This window comes from Sinocyclocheilus anshuiensis, unplaced genomic scaffold, assembly GCF_001515605.1.
Source record: "Sinocyclocheilus anshuiensis isolate Anshui unplaced genomic scaffold, SAMN03320099.WGS_v1.1 scaffold1944, whole genome shotgun sequence".
Lineage (NCBI taxonomy): Eukaryota > Metazoa > Chordata > Actinopteri > Cypriniformes > Cyprinidae > Sinocyclocheilus > Sinocyclocheilus anshuiensis.
The window spans coordinates 44477-62839 of record NW_015557177.1 but is presented as its reverse complement, the minus strand read 5'-3'; the positions used below and the strand labels follow the sequence as shown (position 1 = coordinate 62839).

Below are 18363 nucleotides of genomic sequence, written 5' to 3'. Positions count from 1 at the left end.
GGTTTTTAGCACTCACAGCCTGTAGGTTGCTCTTATAATCATTCTATGCTTAATTCCTCACAAATTAGGCCCATTCGTAATTTAATGCTCAATATTACCGGCCTCATATATATATAATACATAAATGAGGTACACTGGGGAATATATTCTCCTTTATTAAAAAGGTCTTAAAGTAGGCTATTTGATAAGAATGTGTCATTTGTTGTAAGCAAAACCTTTTGAGGTTTTCAGTGCAGAAACACTGCAGAATATAATTAACAGAATATAATAACAGAAGGATATAATTTAAAAAGCAATATTCAAGGCCACCAGTAATGGGGTGAAACTGGGGAAGATTCTAGAGGCCAGCAGGTCCAATGGGGTGCTCATAACAATTAAAGTAAGGTTGATATAGGAAACATTATAATTATTTGAATACATATCACTTCACAAAACATTTTTTCCTAAGAAAAATGACTATTAAGCAAATCAGTAACAACCACATCTCCAGACACCACGATCATTTATTTGTATAATCCATATCACCATGAAAATTATTTGAATAAATTGCTCTTTTTTGTAAGTATATTAACATTAAAGTGACTTGTGATTGTTATATCATAAAGTAAGCTATACTATCTAAACATTGTGTACAGTGAAAAGTGTTAAAGAAATAAATGGAACAGAATTAAAATATTAATTTACCATTTTATTTAACAATTTAATAAAAATTGTTATGCATTTCTCCAGCCCAGTTGAATGATGCAGCCAGCGCAGCAGATCGAGCCTGCAAAGCATCTCAATGCTGTCATTTGACAGCACCTGCTCTCCCCACAGGCCAGTGCACCAACTCTAGCTAGAGAAGTGTCAAAATGGAGTCTACATCCACAAATACATACAGTACCATTCTTCTCTAAGTACTTTAGCCTCTTATGAGCATTCCAACGTACCAGGTGCAGAAAGCCCAAATGTCACTTCTATCTATGCTTATCTATCCATTCGGAGGCGAGCTGATAACTTGCGTAATTCAATACAGAGGATATGCAATAACTGAACTGTAATCCCCTTTACTCTGCCACAGCAGTATGCAATAATGTCATGTCATATCTTGTTATAGGACAAGATGTGAGTTTCAGCCTATGAACGAATGGGTAGGTGGTGGGAAAGGCAATAAGAGACCAAAGAATAAGAGATCAACATAGACAGCACGGTCCTTTTCTTACACAGAACTATTGTAAGGCTTCAGAAGACTTTAAATAAAGTGCTAAAAGTCACATGGACCACTTTTATGGAGCTTATTTGAAGCTTGAAAGCAACCAGGACCTTCTTAAAAAAATCTCCTTTAGTGTATTCACAGAAGAAAGCCAGCCATACAGGTTTGGAACAGGGGCGTTTTTACTGGGCCACAAGCCCCAGTCAAATACAGCTGTGCCCCAGTAAAATATTGCTTATAAATCCTTGTTTGATGATAGGGATTGCATATGATTCATTCAGAGAGTTCACTCAGGCACTGAATCGTTTGCAGCTGTTTCTCACACCAAAATAGTAACGGGATACTTTAAGAGACAAAAAACAAAAAGAGCACTGGATGAGATGTATATTTACAATCCACTGCGGGAAACAAAACTTGCAAATGTCTTCTATTGTTTGTCAATGATGAAGCAGCTCTTTATTGTGCATGCAGCTTCTGAACAACTCTCTACTGCAAGCAATGACAACTTTATCCAAATATAGGGACACTTTTTTTTTTTGATAGAGGACCTGTGCCCCAGTATTGATTAAAAAAGCTAGAAACACCTCTGGTTTGGTCACCAAATGAGTCCAAACCAGACTTGACCACTATAGAATTTTCAGTCTTTTCAGTATGCAAATGTACAATTACCAAAAATTACCAAATTCCTCAAGATACTGTTTTTCTATTCACTGGATTGTTTTGTAAGTCCTATCTATTCCTGTATGTGGATTACAAAAGGATAAGAGAAGTGCTGGCTGCCTCAGCATAACGGGTACAAGCAGGTTGTGGCATTGTGTGTCTTCCCATGAAATGTTCCATCATATCGCTTATGTTGAAAGTCTATGTTGCGGTGAAAAACATGCACACATGACTCCATTTCCCTGTGCTTGGAATGGGACATCCCTACCACTTTTAAAAAGAGGCCTGATCAATTATTTACACTTCCTGCCACATGCGTTCTACATGTTTCTCTTTCTGAGCATTAATATTTTAGCCTACACTGCAACATCCATCCTCCCCAAACTCTAGGCTTCCCAGCGGACATTTTGTCCACATACATCACACGGTGACATTAAAGAAGCCTAAGATGGCCTTCACTGCCACTTACCGCAAGTACACATTGGGGCGCATTAATCTCGCCCTCTCTCCAGACAGAGGAGAGAGCCTGGCACTCACGGTGTACTAAAATGTCACTAACAAACAAGGCCGCTCCGGAGAGGACTGTCTGTAAGTGTACAGTTACACAAAGACCATGAGGACAACTTGGAAGTCTACTGAAAATGTCACGTCACTTTTTGCCGATAAAAGTCAGCTAATCTGCAAGATAAAAGCAGTAATTCATTTCGGAGCGGCCTGGAAAACATCAGGTGGAGTGAGAAGTTCTCCCTCAAGGTTCGTTTCTCACTCTCTGAGCCTCTAAGGTTGTGATTGGTGGTCGAGCATCACGTGGCTACCCTGTTGCTGGTATCTGGGGAGTGCAGTGTGGCAGCAGCAGCTGGAACTATGCTCCTCTTGGTCCAGGCGAAAGCCTCACTGACCTACCATGAGACGGCGCTAAATGGATTTCTGTCTTTAATCCCTGTGTATGATTTTATGGTACACCTTCCCCTCAGGAGCCACAGGGGTTGCGGCGTACGCCGTACTTGAGTGCATGCTACGTGTTAGCACGTCAAAATTATTAATCGCCACGTCGGAGGTTTTCTCATCCTTGAGCCTTCTATTTTAGGAGCCAAAGTGTGATTTTCTGGCTATGTTTTTCCCCAGGCTTTAGCCTGACATGTTCTCAGTGTTTCTCTTCCGATGCCGCTGTGCTTTCATACCTGACAAAATCCGTTCAACCACGCCGGCTTCTGACTGTGCCGCGTAAGGTGTGCGTGGAATCACAATGATGTGTCAGAGAAGAAGCATTCCCGCCCCCCAAAGGCAGATAGTCAGCTGCATTTAGAGCGCCAGCCACCCACTGCCTCCTTACACAGGAAGTAATGAGGCTTGGCCCCTGAGCCAAATCAACCCCGAACATAGATAGGACATAGAGACCAACTGTGAAAAACACATACAGGAAACTCAGGTATGAAGACAGGTGGAGAGAGGGAAAAGGAAATAAGGATACAGAGGAGGAGGAGGACAGAATAAAGGATAATATTAGAGTAGGAAATGTAAAGGCGGAGGACGACATGCATCAGGGTGAAAGAAATGGAGTCGGAAGGCAGGGAAGAAGATGAGCGGCTCAGGTTTCAGTGCTGCGGCTAATGGACGGCTGCATGTCATCCTTCAGAACAATCGGATAATAATACAGATACGAATGAGAGATGCAGTCTCATTGGGGCGATTTTAAAACGAAGTTAGTGTCTCGCTTATTCAATTGGGATCCTATGGAAAATACAACATAGTCTCTCCCGGTGCATTACCATATAAGTCCCACCAAAACATGAGATCATTTTGCAGTCGTAAAGATGGATGTGTTCGCACATGGTCGCTACCAGTGCATTTCATCATGTTCCCTCTCAGATGATCCTCAGAGAGAAAGTCCAAGCAGGGGCGGAACGGGCTTGTATTATATTATACAGTGATTTATTACCCGACACAATATTGCACATTCAAAATCCAACTTACAGTCCACTACTCTTTTTCTATTTGCCATTTCTATTCATAAAACAGCTTGGCCCAACAATAACACCTCCCTTGTTTGATGCAGATCTATTTCAAGAAGCAAATCTGTCCTCCAACCATCTCATATTTCACAATATAAAGAAATTTCACACGCTTTCAGAAAGCTGCACACTGTTCAAAAAAGCATATCACTACGATAATGCGTCAAACAACTATGCTTTCTGTGCACTGTTGTCATGTGGGCAAACCAGGTACATTGTCATGGACCCTATGAGTGGGTTGCCCAGTAAGGTTTTGGTCTAGTTAAATATTGAATTAAATATGATATTAATAGTTATTAAAATATATATTATATAAATAAACAAATTGTATTAGGCAACACTACCATTTTCAACTGGGATGGGATATGTTTCTTAAGAGCTCAATCAGCATATTAGAATGATTTCTAAAGGATCATGTGACACTGAAGACTGGACTCATTTTAAACTGTAATAATATGTCATAATTTAAAATAGGAGCACATGATAATGCTATTGGGAACGTTACAGTTTTACTGTATTGTTAATCAAATAAATGCAGCCTTGGTAAGCATTCAAAAACATTTAAAAATGTTCCCAACCCCAAACTAATATATATTTTGCTTGCTTGTTTTTCAGCAGCCATTTTAATATTTGTTTTTGGGTCAGGAATCACCACTTGAGAAACACTGCTTTACGGATATATAGACTGGGAAAAGGGCCCACCCATAAAAACTTTGTCACAAGTCCTGTGAATTTTAGCAATGACCCTGACACAGACAATGTCAACGTATTAATAAATAAAAAAGACAGCCATGTGGTCTTCAAGAACCTTGGCCAAAAGCATGGTTTCTCGTCCTTCTCTGCCCCCCAAGGTCAGGGCCCTCCTTTGTCCCCCCACCCTTCCCTTATCAGTATTCGCTCCAGGGCACTTTCAGCTCAAGAGAAAATTCACTGTGATGTGAAAGAGAGAATGTGTGGTATTAAATTATACATCAGCTTCTCTTTATACAAGCAGCTCGCTATGTTCTCACTGTTGACTAGGGTGCTGGATTCAGTTTACATATTCACACATAACTACAGAAAAAAAAAACCATATATATTTTTTAGATAAAAGTCAGCTATGGGAACGTCGCCTAGGGGCATAAAGAAGCAGATCTTGACTTGTTTCCCTTATGAGAACACACAAACCATGGTTAACTGCTTAGATTTGTATATGCTATAAACCTCTCTGTGATTTCCAAGATACGATTATTGAAGAAGAAGCAGGAGCACTAATGTGAAATGCATTTAAGTTAGCTCTGCAATTGTCTTCTAACTGTAAGGGGCTGTTTAAAGTCCCAGGACTGGATGACATATAAACTCCACACTAACTAATTGGTGCTGACACAAAATTGATGGCCTGCTTTTAACACCTTGCTTTATAAATAAACAACGTTCCAGATTTGATTACAGAAGTACATCAAATTAGCATGCAGACTAAAGCTAATTCCCCATTCCCTAATAAAACAGAATTTTTTAGTTACTGAAAACAAACTTGGATTTTGTTTAGACAGCACATTCTTTCTGGATTCATGAGTGAATTGTGCAGTGTTAGAGTATAACTAACTCACCCTCACTAATTCAGTAGCTTGAAAGCAGATTGGCTTCTTTCAAATTAGTATAGGCTAGCTTTTCCAGTAACAAGCTACTTTTACCAATGTGTACCATATAGTGTGACCAAATGTGAACAATCAAACATGCTCCCTCCTGAAATGTCTCTCACATGTAGCATTGCAATATCAGGTTCATGTTATTGAACTGATTTGTTTAGGGTTCATGTGAATGAACAGATTGGGAGTGCATCCTTAAAAAAAATACTTCAACATCGATAAATTTTCGTCATCAATAATAATAAGAAATGCACCAAATCAGCATATTAGAATGATTTATGAAAAATCACTTTACACTGAGGACTGGAGTAATGGCTGCTGGAAATTCAGCTTTGCCAACACAGGGTGAAACTGATGACTTAAAATGCAAAAACCTCTTAGTCCATCTCAGATTTTTCTTTTAAATTAGCATTTTTATCAGGCTCCTATGGAAATAACATGGGACATTTTCAAAAATAAGGCACTGACTTATCCCAATAATAAACTTACTAATAACCTTCTCATTGCAATTAAAGTGAAATTACTGAACCTAATCATAGGAGACTGATAAAAATGCTAATTTAAAAGAAAAATCTAAGAAAAATATCAGACGGACTCAGAGGTTTTTGAATCTGAAGTCTTCAATTGCATTTTAAAATAATAATTTTAAATTGCAACAATATTTCACAATTCACTGTTTTTACTGTATTTTATATTATTAGTATAGCAACCCTAATTAACATTGCTCATTCATTCATTAAAACCCCCACTATTTTTATTAAAGACAAATACAGCTAACTAAATTGTAAAAATATATGAATAATTAATATACCAAGATGTATGCATTTAAAAGAATAAGTAGCCTGATAGGTAGCCTTAATGTAGCAAACTACTAGCTTGACAAAAATATGAGTAGCTTGTGGCCTGACAGCTACAATTTCAAAATAGTAATGCTGACACTGGAACTGACAGTATTATCATACAGATGTATAAGGACATACATGGAGTCATACACACACAGATTACAATGTAAATACTATTTCCCATTTGCAGTGTTCTCATATCTCACTTTTTCAGTTCTCTCTAGTGAGAGTGTGTGCGTGTGTGTGTGTGTGTGTGTGTGCGTGTGTGTGTGTGTGTGTGTGTGTCTGTGTGCACACACTCCCTGCGTGAGTGTCTTAGCGTGTATCCACTGCCTCAAGTCTACCTACCATACCTACTGCAGTACTCATATCTTTACTTATCTAAATGGAATCTCCACCCTAAGACCTGATCTCCACTGACAGGACGAGAGCAGCCAGCACCCTCTCCAGCACTACACTTCCTCTTTTGCCTTCAATCTGTCTCTCCTCCTCTCACCTTGAATATCTGCTTTAGATCAGGTGAAATCTCTCTCTAACAACAGACCTACTTTAAATGGGAGAACATGCTAATGCTATTGGGAAAAAACGGAAGCTGCAACACTGGGAGTCATTATTCCTGAAAACTGATATAAAACAAACAGAGCAAGTGGGCAGCACCATGTCCACATGATACAGAGAGGATAAAGACAGATGAAAAACAGTTGCCTATGTGCTCTCTCATTGACATGCAGAACTAATGAACTCAGCAGCAAGCACGAAGACTATTACACTGCATGACTGCCTCTTTTGTAATGCCGAGAAGAGAGCTGGAATAGGTATCTATCCTGATGCATAAGAAGCTGGGAAGGGATTTTATTGGAAGCAAGCAAAATAATGAGACCTTACCAAATAATGTGGCTATATGACAAAGAAAAAAAGGGTGTATCATAAAATCACATCATCACAGATGGTGGGACAAGCTCACACACACAAACGTATCTACGCACCCATATCCATGCATGTATACAATCAAAATGTTTAGATGATCACACTTACGCGTCCTGAAGCGATGGTGTGGGCGAGTAGGCTTCGTTGAAGGGCCCTTAGAGGAGCGCCCATGGTTCCAGCGTTGACCGGGCTTTGAGGGGGATGCGAGGGTGGAGGTCGGTTGGGCCGCTTGGGTGGTGGTTGTGCTCGTCATAATCTTAGTGGTCGTCGTGCTCGTACTCGGTGGCCCAGCCCATGCAGAAGGAGATGCATTTCGGCTCCCACCCTCCCCGTTGGGTTTTTGGACAGTGGTGCTGCGTGGGGTCACCTCCTTTCCTCCTGGTGAGGCAGGATTGGTGGCTCGGGTGGCGGTGGTGGTGTTGGTCAGTCGCGTTCCCACTCTGTTATGCAGGTGTGGAGCTCTGTTTCCCGAGCCTCCCCCTAAGGCCCCGCCACCTCCTCCACTGCTGCTGCTGCTACTGGCCGTGTGGTTTGAGGACTGCCCAATTCGAGTCCTTTGCACTGTACCTGTACCCTCAGCTGCTCGGGTTGCTGAACCCGGAGCCGCTGAGGGCGGGGTGGAAGTGGTAGACGTGGAGCCATCAGAACCCTTGGGAAGGGCACTGGGTTTAGATAGGAAAATGGGGTCCTGTCCGATGCGATTGGCATCCACCAGGTCAGTCGGAACGTAATCCTGCACTGAGCCCACCACAATCCATTTTAGAAGCATCAGGCTGAGGCCTAGGCCCACAAAGCCCATCAGTAGGGGCACAACGCAAAGCCAGGTCTGCTGGCGGGGCCACACCGCACAGGGGCCACAGCGGAGGGGCCCTGGGGCCCGGGGAGAGACTTGTTCACCCCCGGGCTCCTCCAGGGTCATGGTCTCCATGGTGGCCCCTATTAACACATAAATAGTAATTCTTTACAAATACAATAAACAAACCCTAAAGCTCAAAGACACCAATAGTCACGTACACACGCACACATACATGCACATACACACACACTCGATCAGGAATCAAAGAGGACCGGGTTTGGGAGAAGAGCGGGTTTTGGGAACGAGCCTCTCTTTAGTTCAGCTTCCGTAGAACCGAAGGTAATTCCCAAGACATTCCATATATAGAGATGAAAAATAGAACAAACATTAAGTTTTGCGGATCCGTCTGTGTTCTGCCCGGAGTCAGATTTTCCTTATAAATCCATGAGTGTTTGAGCGAGGGCAGCTCCCTGCTGCAGATCTTCTCTCACAGCTGCATTAACGCATCGGTCGTCGCGGCTGGCGCAGCCCTGCCTCTGTGTGTGAGTGTGTGTATATATGTGTGTGTGTGTGGAGAAGCTCAGGTAGCGGCAGAAGCACAGCTCCACTCTCTCTCTCTCCCGACACGGCACTTCGTCTCTGGCTACGCAGCTTGGATCTTCCCTCTAGTCTCTACAGCGGTGCATGAGTAGACACGGGCAGCCGGTAATCCACCCGACAGGAGAGAACAGCAGAGCGGGGGAGAATGATGTACTCTGATCAGGCAGAGACGGCTGCGAGGGTTAAATCCATCAGATCCTTTTCCCAATCCCTGCCCTTAGTTCTCCTGTTCTGTTAGTGTACATCCGAGCCTCTGCCCTGCATCCATCATTGCACCAGAATTCAAAGGCAGTCCTGTCTCTAAGCTTGGTACATTCCCACACTGAAAGACTCAGACCTTGGCAGAAACACAGGCACACAGAGTGTGAGAGAAGCAAGCAGAGGGAGAGAGAGAGAGCGGAAACAAGAGAGAGAGAGCAAGCGATAGAATGTGCGACAGAGAGAAAGCAGAAGAGGAGGGAGAGTGAGTGGGTGAGCATGAGACTGGGAGAGAGTGAGATAGAGAAGGGAGGGGGGAAAGGAGAGAGCACTGCTCTGAAAACTGATGCAGCTGCTTTTCTTAGAGGCTGCAGTGTGTGTCTGCATGTGTGTTTTCTAGAGTGTGTGTGTCTCAGAGAGAGGTGGGGGTGTGTGAATGATGCTAGTTATAAATTTCTTGAGCAGCCACTGCTTTCCCTTCCTGGCCCTTCCATCTTTGTTGACTGCATATTTCCAGATTGACAAACATAAACTGCCCGATGACTGTACTTGAGCTTGTTTGTGACCAGACAAGGAAGAGCAGGGGGTTTTGAAGGAAAGGAATAAGGGAAGGGAAACCTGAAGTGAACAAGAAAGCAAGGAAGAAGTGAAGAAAAGAAATGGGAAAGAAAAATAGGAAAGAAGGGAAGGGGAAGGAAAGGTGGGAGGGGGAGAAGTAAGGAAAAAAGGACGAAAGGATGGAAGAGAATTAAAAAAAGGAAAAGTAAGAATAGAGGAAGGAACAAGGGAAGGGAAGAGATAAAGAAGGAATACGAGAATAAAACGGAGGAAAGAAAGAGAGGTAAAGGAAATAAAATAAAAAGAAATTAGTAGGTAAGGAATGGGAAGGGGAAGAAAAGAAAGGAACAAAGGAAGGAAATAAGGAGAAAAGAAAGGGAATAAAGAAAGGAAGGAAGGAAGGAAAGAAAATAAGGCAGTGAAAGGAAGGAAAGGAAATAAAAAGGAAGGAGGAAAGGAAAGGATAGGGAAGGAAAAGAAAAGAAAAGAAAAGGAAAGGAAAGGAAAGGAAAGGAAAGGAAAGGACATGAGATTTGTTTCAGTATCACATCCAGCAGCAATAGTTGTTGAGAAAGAGCAACACAGGTAAAGTAGTTCAAATCCTCCCAGATGCCCGTCTCACAGACACACCCCTGAGTGCCTGAGGGATGGCATAAAGGGAGGCTTCTGGAAGACGGATAGAGACATACAGTCTTTGTGCCATTGTAGGGCGACTTGTCTCAAACCAGAACACTCAGGGGTAGAGGGCAATTGAAAAAGAAAAAGAAAAGTATGGCAGTGACTTCTATCCATCAGTTGTTGATTGGATTTTGAGATGTGGTCATTGCACTCAAAAATTAATGTGATTGTGGAGAGGCAGGGTTTAAAGGCCTGTTCACAATGAGATGAATGTTCGGTGCTAAAATTTGTTGCGATAAACATTTTAATTTGAACGAACAACTGTTTATGTGTCTTTTCAGATCCACAAAAACTTCTGGATGCCTTCAATACAACATTTTTTTACGGAGAGGTTTTCTAAATATTTTTCCATCACACTGCGAATAAAACTGATCAATCACAAATCATATCAAATATAGAGAAACTGCTGTTTAATAAAACTGCATTTTCATTGTCATTTGTAACACACTGGTCTGAAAAGATAAACTGCATGTAAAAAAAATTTGACAAAATTTTCATGCAGAAATTATTTTTGTGCAGAATTTTCGTAATTTTGTCATCATTTACTCAGCCTCAATTTCCATATCAATATGAGTTTCTTTATTCTGTTGAGCACAAAGGAAGATATTTTGAGGAATGTTGTAACCAAACAGCTGATGGTCCCCATTGACTTCCATGGTATTCAAAAAAATATTATGGAAGTCAATGGCTACCATCAACTGTTTGGTTACCAACATTCCTCTTTTGTGTTTAACAAAAGAAAGGAACTTTTTACGTGAACACTTTAAATGGTTGGAGAAGCACAGCATACATCACCAAAGAGATGACTGTCATTTTCAGAAAGATCCAGTTACTCTGATTAAACATTACAAGGTCAATAATAATAAGAAGAAGAAGAAGAAGAAGAAGAAGAAGAAGAAGAAGAAGAAGAAGAAGAAGAAGAAGAAGAAGAAGAAGAAGAAGAAGAAGAAGAAGAAGAAGAAGAAGAAGAAGAAGAAGAAGAAGAAGAAGAAGAAGAAGAAGAAGAAGAAGAAGAAGAAGAAGAAGAAGAAGAAGAAGAAGAAGAAGAAGAAGAAGAAGAAGAAGAAGAAGAAGAAGAAGAAGAAGAAGAAGAAGAAGAAGAAGAAGAAGAAGAAGAAGAAGAAGAAGAAGAAGAAGAAAAACAATAAGTCATAATAAAATCTATAGAAAAAAAGAAAAAAGTTCATGCTGACTTTAAATATTACATTTCATAAATTAATTATCAGCATAAAACTATGACACCAATTCCACATCTAACATTGTCAGAAGAAAATTCTGCCCATCAGTGAAGTAAACTGAACTTTTACAGTGAAAGCAAAGTGTCTTTCTTTCATTTTCACATTTTGTACAAATAAATGGATGGGCTTCTTTCAACTTGATGTTGAAACACATTTTCGTTTAGGCTTTTCGTGAAAAGCTGCTTGCACCAAGAACCACAGCATGCCTGGAGACCTGCTCTAGGGGCACTCCTGCCCGGAGGAACACAAGGTCTGACCACGCAGTGAAGGTTTGGCGGCAGGCCGATGTAACTTGGACCTAGGGTGGGAAACTGGTAATGTATATCGAAATATCGGAAATGTGTTTAAAAATCATATCACCGTTATTGAAAAAAATTATTTCGCGATACATATTGATATTGAATTATTGTCCAGCCCTAAGTAGATTGGTCTCTCTAAGCGAGATCCCAATTCGTCGGTCATCCGACGTGACGTCAAGAGTGACGACTGAAAGGGAACTGTAGGGAGCAGAAACAAACTTGTGAAGTTATCGTCATGGCAACCAGATACATTATTTGCTTAAACACATTCTACAACGAAGTATCTGCAAATTAACCTGCAATACTGAAGAAACAGCTACCTTTTTCTTCAGTGTCACCCAACCACAAACCATAAAGACAGCTACTGACACTCAGAACAGAACAGAGAAACAGAAACCATGGTTTATTTACAAGACGACACACCTCATAAAATCTGGATAAACCCAGGCATCTTGCCATCTTAGGAAAATTGCATAATCACAAAATACTGTACACACACAAAAGCACAACACAAAAACAGACCATTACCACACAATACAGAAGAAGGTTAAAGCCCTCATTCAAGCAGATCCTTCTGCAAACAATCAATAATTGCATTTGTATAAACCCTTTCCTCTGGGGGGCACTAGACTGTGAATGCACAACCACCATGAGTGTGACCTGGGGTGGATTTGAACACTTTTAAGCTCTGATTGACAGCACTTGATTGACAGGTGGGCATTTCTGCAGGAGCAGAGACAATTAAATGTGTGGTGACCTCACATAGGACCTCTTTCTAATAAGATAGGAGAAGCTCAGGGAGAACATGGTGCGAAACTAAGAAAACAGGGCACACGGATGCCTTTGTTTGTCAACCGGAGCACCAAGGCGAAACAAAAGAGTGATTGACAGGGCGAGAATGAGAGAAGAAAAGAAAAGTAGGTACATCAGATGAGAACAAGATACCAGTGGTGCAGTTCCTTACGTGGAGGATGCAAATATTTACATAAGACATGCCGTCATCTTCAACACCAGATGACATGAAGTCAATAACACATTTAAGAGCACAGAAATTCTTCTTCACTCAGCATCAGTTTTGAGATGGAAAAATCTTGTTTACAACACAATTCTGCATGATTTTGAGCCTCAGTAAAAGAGACATGGACTGTGTAACATCATGAGCACAATATTCCCAATGTATTGAATCTCTTTTCCTCTGCAGAGCAAATGAAACCAATACCACTGGAATAGACATTGTAAATGACAGGACTGTCCGTATACATCTAATTTATTTGTGAGTTACCACATGGATTTAAATAGCAAGCGGGTTCTATAAAAGAATGATTGAAGCCATTGACAAAATAAAATGAAAGAGATTGTGCCATTAAAGGAAGGCAATCCTCTGTTGGGTTAATGTCTTATTAGTCTGTGCAATGGAGTAATCACTTTCTTACTGGTCATTTCTTAATCTTTGGGTGCAGTTGACCTTGAATTGAACTGGATCCATCGTTAATGGCGAGCCTTGCCAGAATAACATAATTGCATTCAAGAGGTTGGAAGAGATTCCAACTGTTCAAAGGGAAGAGTCTTTTTTGCCATTACACTTGAGGCTGGACTGAGATCCACCCACATTCACACAAACCCACACATTTACATACACAGGAGAAAACAGAATGCATTTTCTCTAACATACTGGTGGGAAAAGCTTTTTAAAAGCTTTAGAAATGATAAATACAACATGATGCACAAAATATAAGGTGCCCAGGCTTGGAAAGAATAACATAAATAATAATAATACATTTATCTGTATAGCAACTTTCGTACATTAAATGCATATCAAAATGCTTTAAAATATATTTTAAAAAATGAATATAAAAGGAATAACAAAACATAAACAAGTAACAAAAGAAAAATAAAAGCAACAATTAAAAAAAGATTTTTAATTATTATTATTAATTATTTAATTATTATGTTTTATTATTCTTAACAATAATAAAGATACACATGTAAAAAATTACTAAAGATACAAAACATATGTTATTGACAACTTAAAAATGGGGCCTACCAATAGTTGGTGAAAATTTACCAGCCATAAATATTTTATATATTGTACAGGCATATGTGCATTATTTCATTTAAAAACAGAACAAATTAGGCAAACACATCTAATTGCAATTTGCATTAATAATAATAATAATTTATTTAATTATTACTTAAATTATAAAAATAAAATCTATAATTATTGATTTATTATTATTATTATTATTATTATATAACAACAATACAATTACAATACTATTATGGTTGTTGTTGCTTTGTTTCCAAACTATTAAACCATAAGGCTTTTATTTTGGCCGAAAACTGCAGGGTAATTTCATTAAATATTTATACAATTACAACGCACTCATTGAGATTTGATAATTGCGCCAAATCATGTTGCATTCTCAGGCATTGTTACACTTAATAATAAACTGGCAAGTAACACTGTTTCATATGCTCACCAACATTGATTTTTACTCTCATTTGGTGCTTGGTGAGTTTTAACTTCATATAGATTTTAAAAAATTGAATGCTTGGAGCTTGAATCTAAAAAGGTCTCTGCTCTTGGATCTTGTAAGCACTCAAGGCAGAATTTTGGATCAGCTGTGGTTAAATTCAATAGCAGTTTCAAAATGTAGTTTAGTTGTGACAAAAGTTGCGTGTAATTTCAAACAAGTACATTTTTATGTAATATTGTGTCAGACTGCAATATGAAATGATTTCATTGCAATATAACAATATAAGTTCACTCTGTCCCTTTTGCTCAGAAACCTCTTAATCAAAGAGCCCTCTTAGTTGATGATGTCACAATGAGAGGGAGGCCCTCTAATGCATCTTCAGAGAGTGCAGTTACCATGGCGGCTGTGAGTGACAGATTGTCACGGCAGCTGTAATAGATGACTGTCACTAAGGATTACCACTCTCCTGAATTAAGAAAGAGCACTAGGAAGAGTAGCCCTTTTGAACGAGGGCTTTCCTCCTTCAGCACAGAGCGAGAGAGAGAGAGAGAGAGAGAGAGAGAGAGAGAGAGAGAGAGAGAAAGCACTCCATGCAGGTTAGAAACAAGACCTCGGACATGAAAAGCCTGGCTATTCCCGCCGAGTGTCTCACAGTCCAGAATAAACAGGCACCAAAAAGTGTACACAATCAGATGTACAGAGCATTGACAGAAGCAAACAGAAACAGATATGGGTTCTCTCAAACTATGGTCTATGGAGAGTCTGAGAGGCCCAGCTGGTATTGGCGAGATCAGCGTGAGGCAAAGATGTCCAGAGAAGACACTATGGAGGAGGGGACACAATCTGCTGTAGGGTAATAACAAGCACTGACCATTTACAACCAGCAGGGGTCAGGCATTTTCATCTGAGACCTAATCATCATTTATACAGACAGACAAACAGATAGACAGATAGACAGATAGATAGATAGATAGATAGATAGATAGATAGATAGACAGACAGACAGACAGACAGACAGATAGATAGATAGATATAGATAGATAGATAGATAGATAGATAGACAGACAGACAGACAGACAGACAGATAGATAGATAGATAGACATAATGATACACAGAAAGAACAACAGAACAATAAATTAGATAGAACAATAGATTGAACAATATATAGATTGATAGAACGATATATAGATGAAGATTGCCATCTTTTTTTCTTCCTTCAACCTGCGCACACACGGCTCTGGTCTCCAGTGACTTATCGACGTGCAGCTGACACATCTTTTTGGGCCATAGTTGTGAGGATGGATCCTCTCTAGAGAACTCGTTCATTGGGCCATAAATCCCTCTTACACTGAAAGGCGGCTCTATCGCTTTCCAAGTTGAGAAAGTCTATTTGTCTCTTCTATCCCTCCCTCTGGCCCCTCCCTTTCTCTCTCATTCCATCTCTCGTCTTCTCTCAACACTGATTTTCATTTAGATGCTGTTGACTCAGTTGGTCATACCCACTTGCTGAATTCTCTTTGATTTAGCTCTGACACTCTCTCTGACACATCCAACACCCCTCTAAATCTTCCACTGTATGACTCTGAGCCTTTTTACAGTATCACTTTTATTATCCTACTGTGCCAAACAACTCATCTATAGAAAATTTGTTAGATCTTGTTTGGGAGAAAAATGGCAAGCTCCATGTGAGAGAAAGCAATTGGATTTGTAAGGCTGCGTCCTCTAAAGCTTTGATGGGCTGCAGCATGTACTATTCCAGTTGGTTTCTAGGTTTACTCCCTAAAGATGACCTTACTGCCTTCTTTTTACTGATTTCAATCCAAAAAGAAGAGAAAGAATAAAAAGGATGAAAATGGTGCTACCCTGCACAGTTTAACAAAGAGGTCTCAGCAATGCCAATTAAATGCATAATTAATTGTGACTCAGATGCAGATTTTTGAAATGCTAATGCCCTGCACTGTCCTGGCACCATGTGTGCATGACTATATTTAGGCCTTGAAATGGATGGTACATCTAAGTGCAAACAGCAGACGACTTAATAGAATCTAATTATACTTAACGACTTTGTTGCAGCATTCAAACAATGATATATTAACATTCATAAAGACGTAAAATGACATTATACAAAAAGAAAAGATGTGTGCTGTTACGTTTGGATAAATTAACCTTATATCTGAAAGGGGAGAGCCTATAACTCAATCTTTCAAAAAGCTGCAACAAGGAAGACTTTTATTCATGAGGTGCCTTTGAGAATCATTTCATAAACAGGAAGACAGTTTCGCAATCTAATGACCATTGTTCCCTTTTGTGAATGTTTCTGCGTGCATTGCTTTGGTTTCGTTATTTCTCTGCAGAGCTGGTAAATTGTTCTTTTGTGATCATAGACTAAAGCCGCCATATGAGCAATGTGCTTTAATATCAGAGCCATTCCGTGTCCCTTAAAGAATTCATTTATTCAATGTTCAAAGAGATAATTATCTATTTATCATAGCTGGAATGTGTTTTTAGCGCAGATACGGTTCAAGGTCGCTTCACAAGCTATATGACTGTATCATATAACTATATCCCATCATTACTATTCTCATGACTAAAGCCTCATGAAAACATGGCATTTTGATAACTAAATGTCTAGTCAATGTCTGTTTCCCGCCAGATGTCGGGCAGAATTTGCATTCTTTTGAAAGCAGACCTGTTGGGTCTTGAACAGCACCAAAGCACCGTGTTTGAATAGACAGTGGCTGCAGTCAACAAACAAACAAGCAAACAAACATGATGGTAGCATGTCCACTTTTCATCATGGTAAACAAAAACAAAACCACATACACAAGTAAGGATGGGCCATGATGTTTCAATCATTTATAGGACTAGGGCTAATAATAGACAATATTAAACAGCAATTTACTACAAATGTAACTAAAATACATTTTAAGGCCCTATGAAATTTTTATTTTTTTCCCCCTCAAATTCCGTTCTAGTTTTAGCAAATTCCGTTTTCCATACATTTTCTGGATTCAATTTTAATAGTTTCATTGAATATTAATAATCAAAAGCATCTCTAATTAATTTTAGAAAAAGGCCACTAATTTATTTATTTTCCAGAAATACTGTGTTGTATTTACATTTTTCTGCTAAATAAATTCAGGTAAATATTCCTTTTTAAATATTCCTCTTTTATTAGTAGTAGTACAATCATTACATTAAAAGACCAATAAGTTCAGTAATTGTTCAGGCAACCCACTGACTAGGTAATTTTAAAAATATGTAGCTTTGAACATCATTAAAATCAACAGGGAAATGAGTAACATTCTTGAAGAGCAGTGGCTGATTATTCTCATGAATTCAAAGATGAAGCAAAAAAATCATCTCTGTACTCAGAAGCCATTTTGCACAGCTAGAAAGCAAAGATTTATGTAAAAGGAGAGCAGTATGAGTCTGCATACTGAGTACCCTGACATCCCCAACAGAACTGGCACAGCTTAATGGACCCGTGAAATCAGCACTGACACTCTCGCCGTGCACCATACCACCGAGAATACTCCAGAATAGCTTTTGTAGTTGTTTACCTGTTTTTTAACAGTACAGTTCAAACTTTTATACATACACGTAGGGATGTAACGATATTCTCAATATCGTGATATCGCGATAGCAAAACTGTCTCGATATTATCGTGGTCACATGAAATTGAAAATGTATGACCAGTCATGAAAAGGAACAGACTGCTGAGCATCTGAAGCCTTCTTTCAAGAGAGACTGGACAAAAAGTTTGCTTGCAAAACTTTAACAATTAGTATGCTTAATTCTCAAACAATGAAACATTGTAATTAAAGTTGATGAAAAGAAAGTTGATGTAGGGCTGCACGATTATGACAAAAATCATAATTGTCGATTATTCCCTTTAAATTGTAATTGCGATTATTAATTACGATTATCACAATTTACAGTGAATGATGTTTATACCATTGTTTGATGCAACTGCATGCTGTATTTTTATATGAAAATAAACAAGCTGAAAACACTCTAACTGAAAAACGTTTAATGCTTTTCTATAGTATTAAGCCTCAAATGTCTACTATAAATCGGATTGGTTTCTTCTTTAAATTATACAAAATAAAAATATGAATGGTATTATAATGTTATACTAAAACTAAAATTAAAATAATTGGAAAAACCCTTAAGATAACATGTAGAAAGAAAAAAAACGCATCTTAATTGCCACTTTGAACGATTACGTAATTGTGGCATAAGCCCTAAGTTGAT

General features: G+C 39.3%; 1 protein-coding gene across 1 annotated transcript in view; it reads right to left on the bottom strand.

Moving 5' to 3' along the window:
* Positions 1 to 8194, bottom strand: part of LOC107678479 (pro-neuregulin-3, membrane-bound isoform-like) — a 164982-nt gene extending 156788 nt beyond the window's left edge. Inside the window, exons 1-2 of the mRNA XM_016473754.1 lie at positions 7370 to 8194; positions 7220 to 7231 (exon numbers count right to left, since the gene is read on the bottom strand). Coding sequence (XP_016329240.1) covers positions 7220 to 7231; positions 7370 to 8189 — 832 coding nt within the window. The 5' untranslated portion in view covers positions 8190 to 8194. The remainder of the gene's footprint in view (positions 1 to 7219; positions 7232 to 7369) is intronic.
* Between the last annotated feature and the right edge of the window lie 10169 nt (positions 8195 to 18363).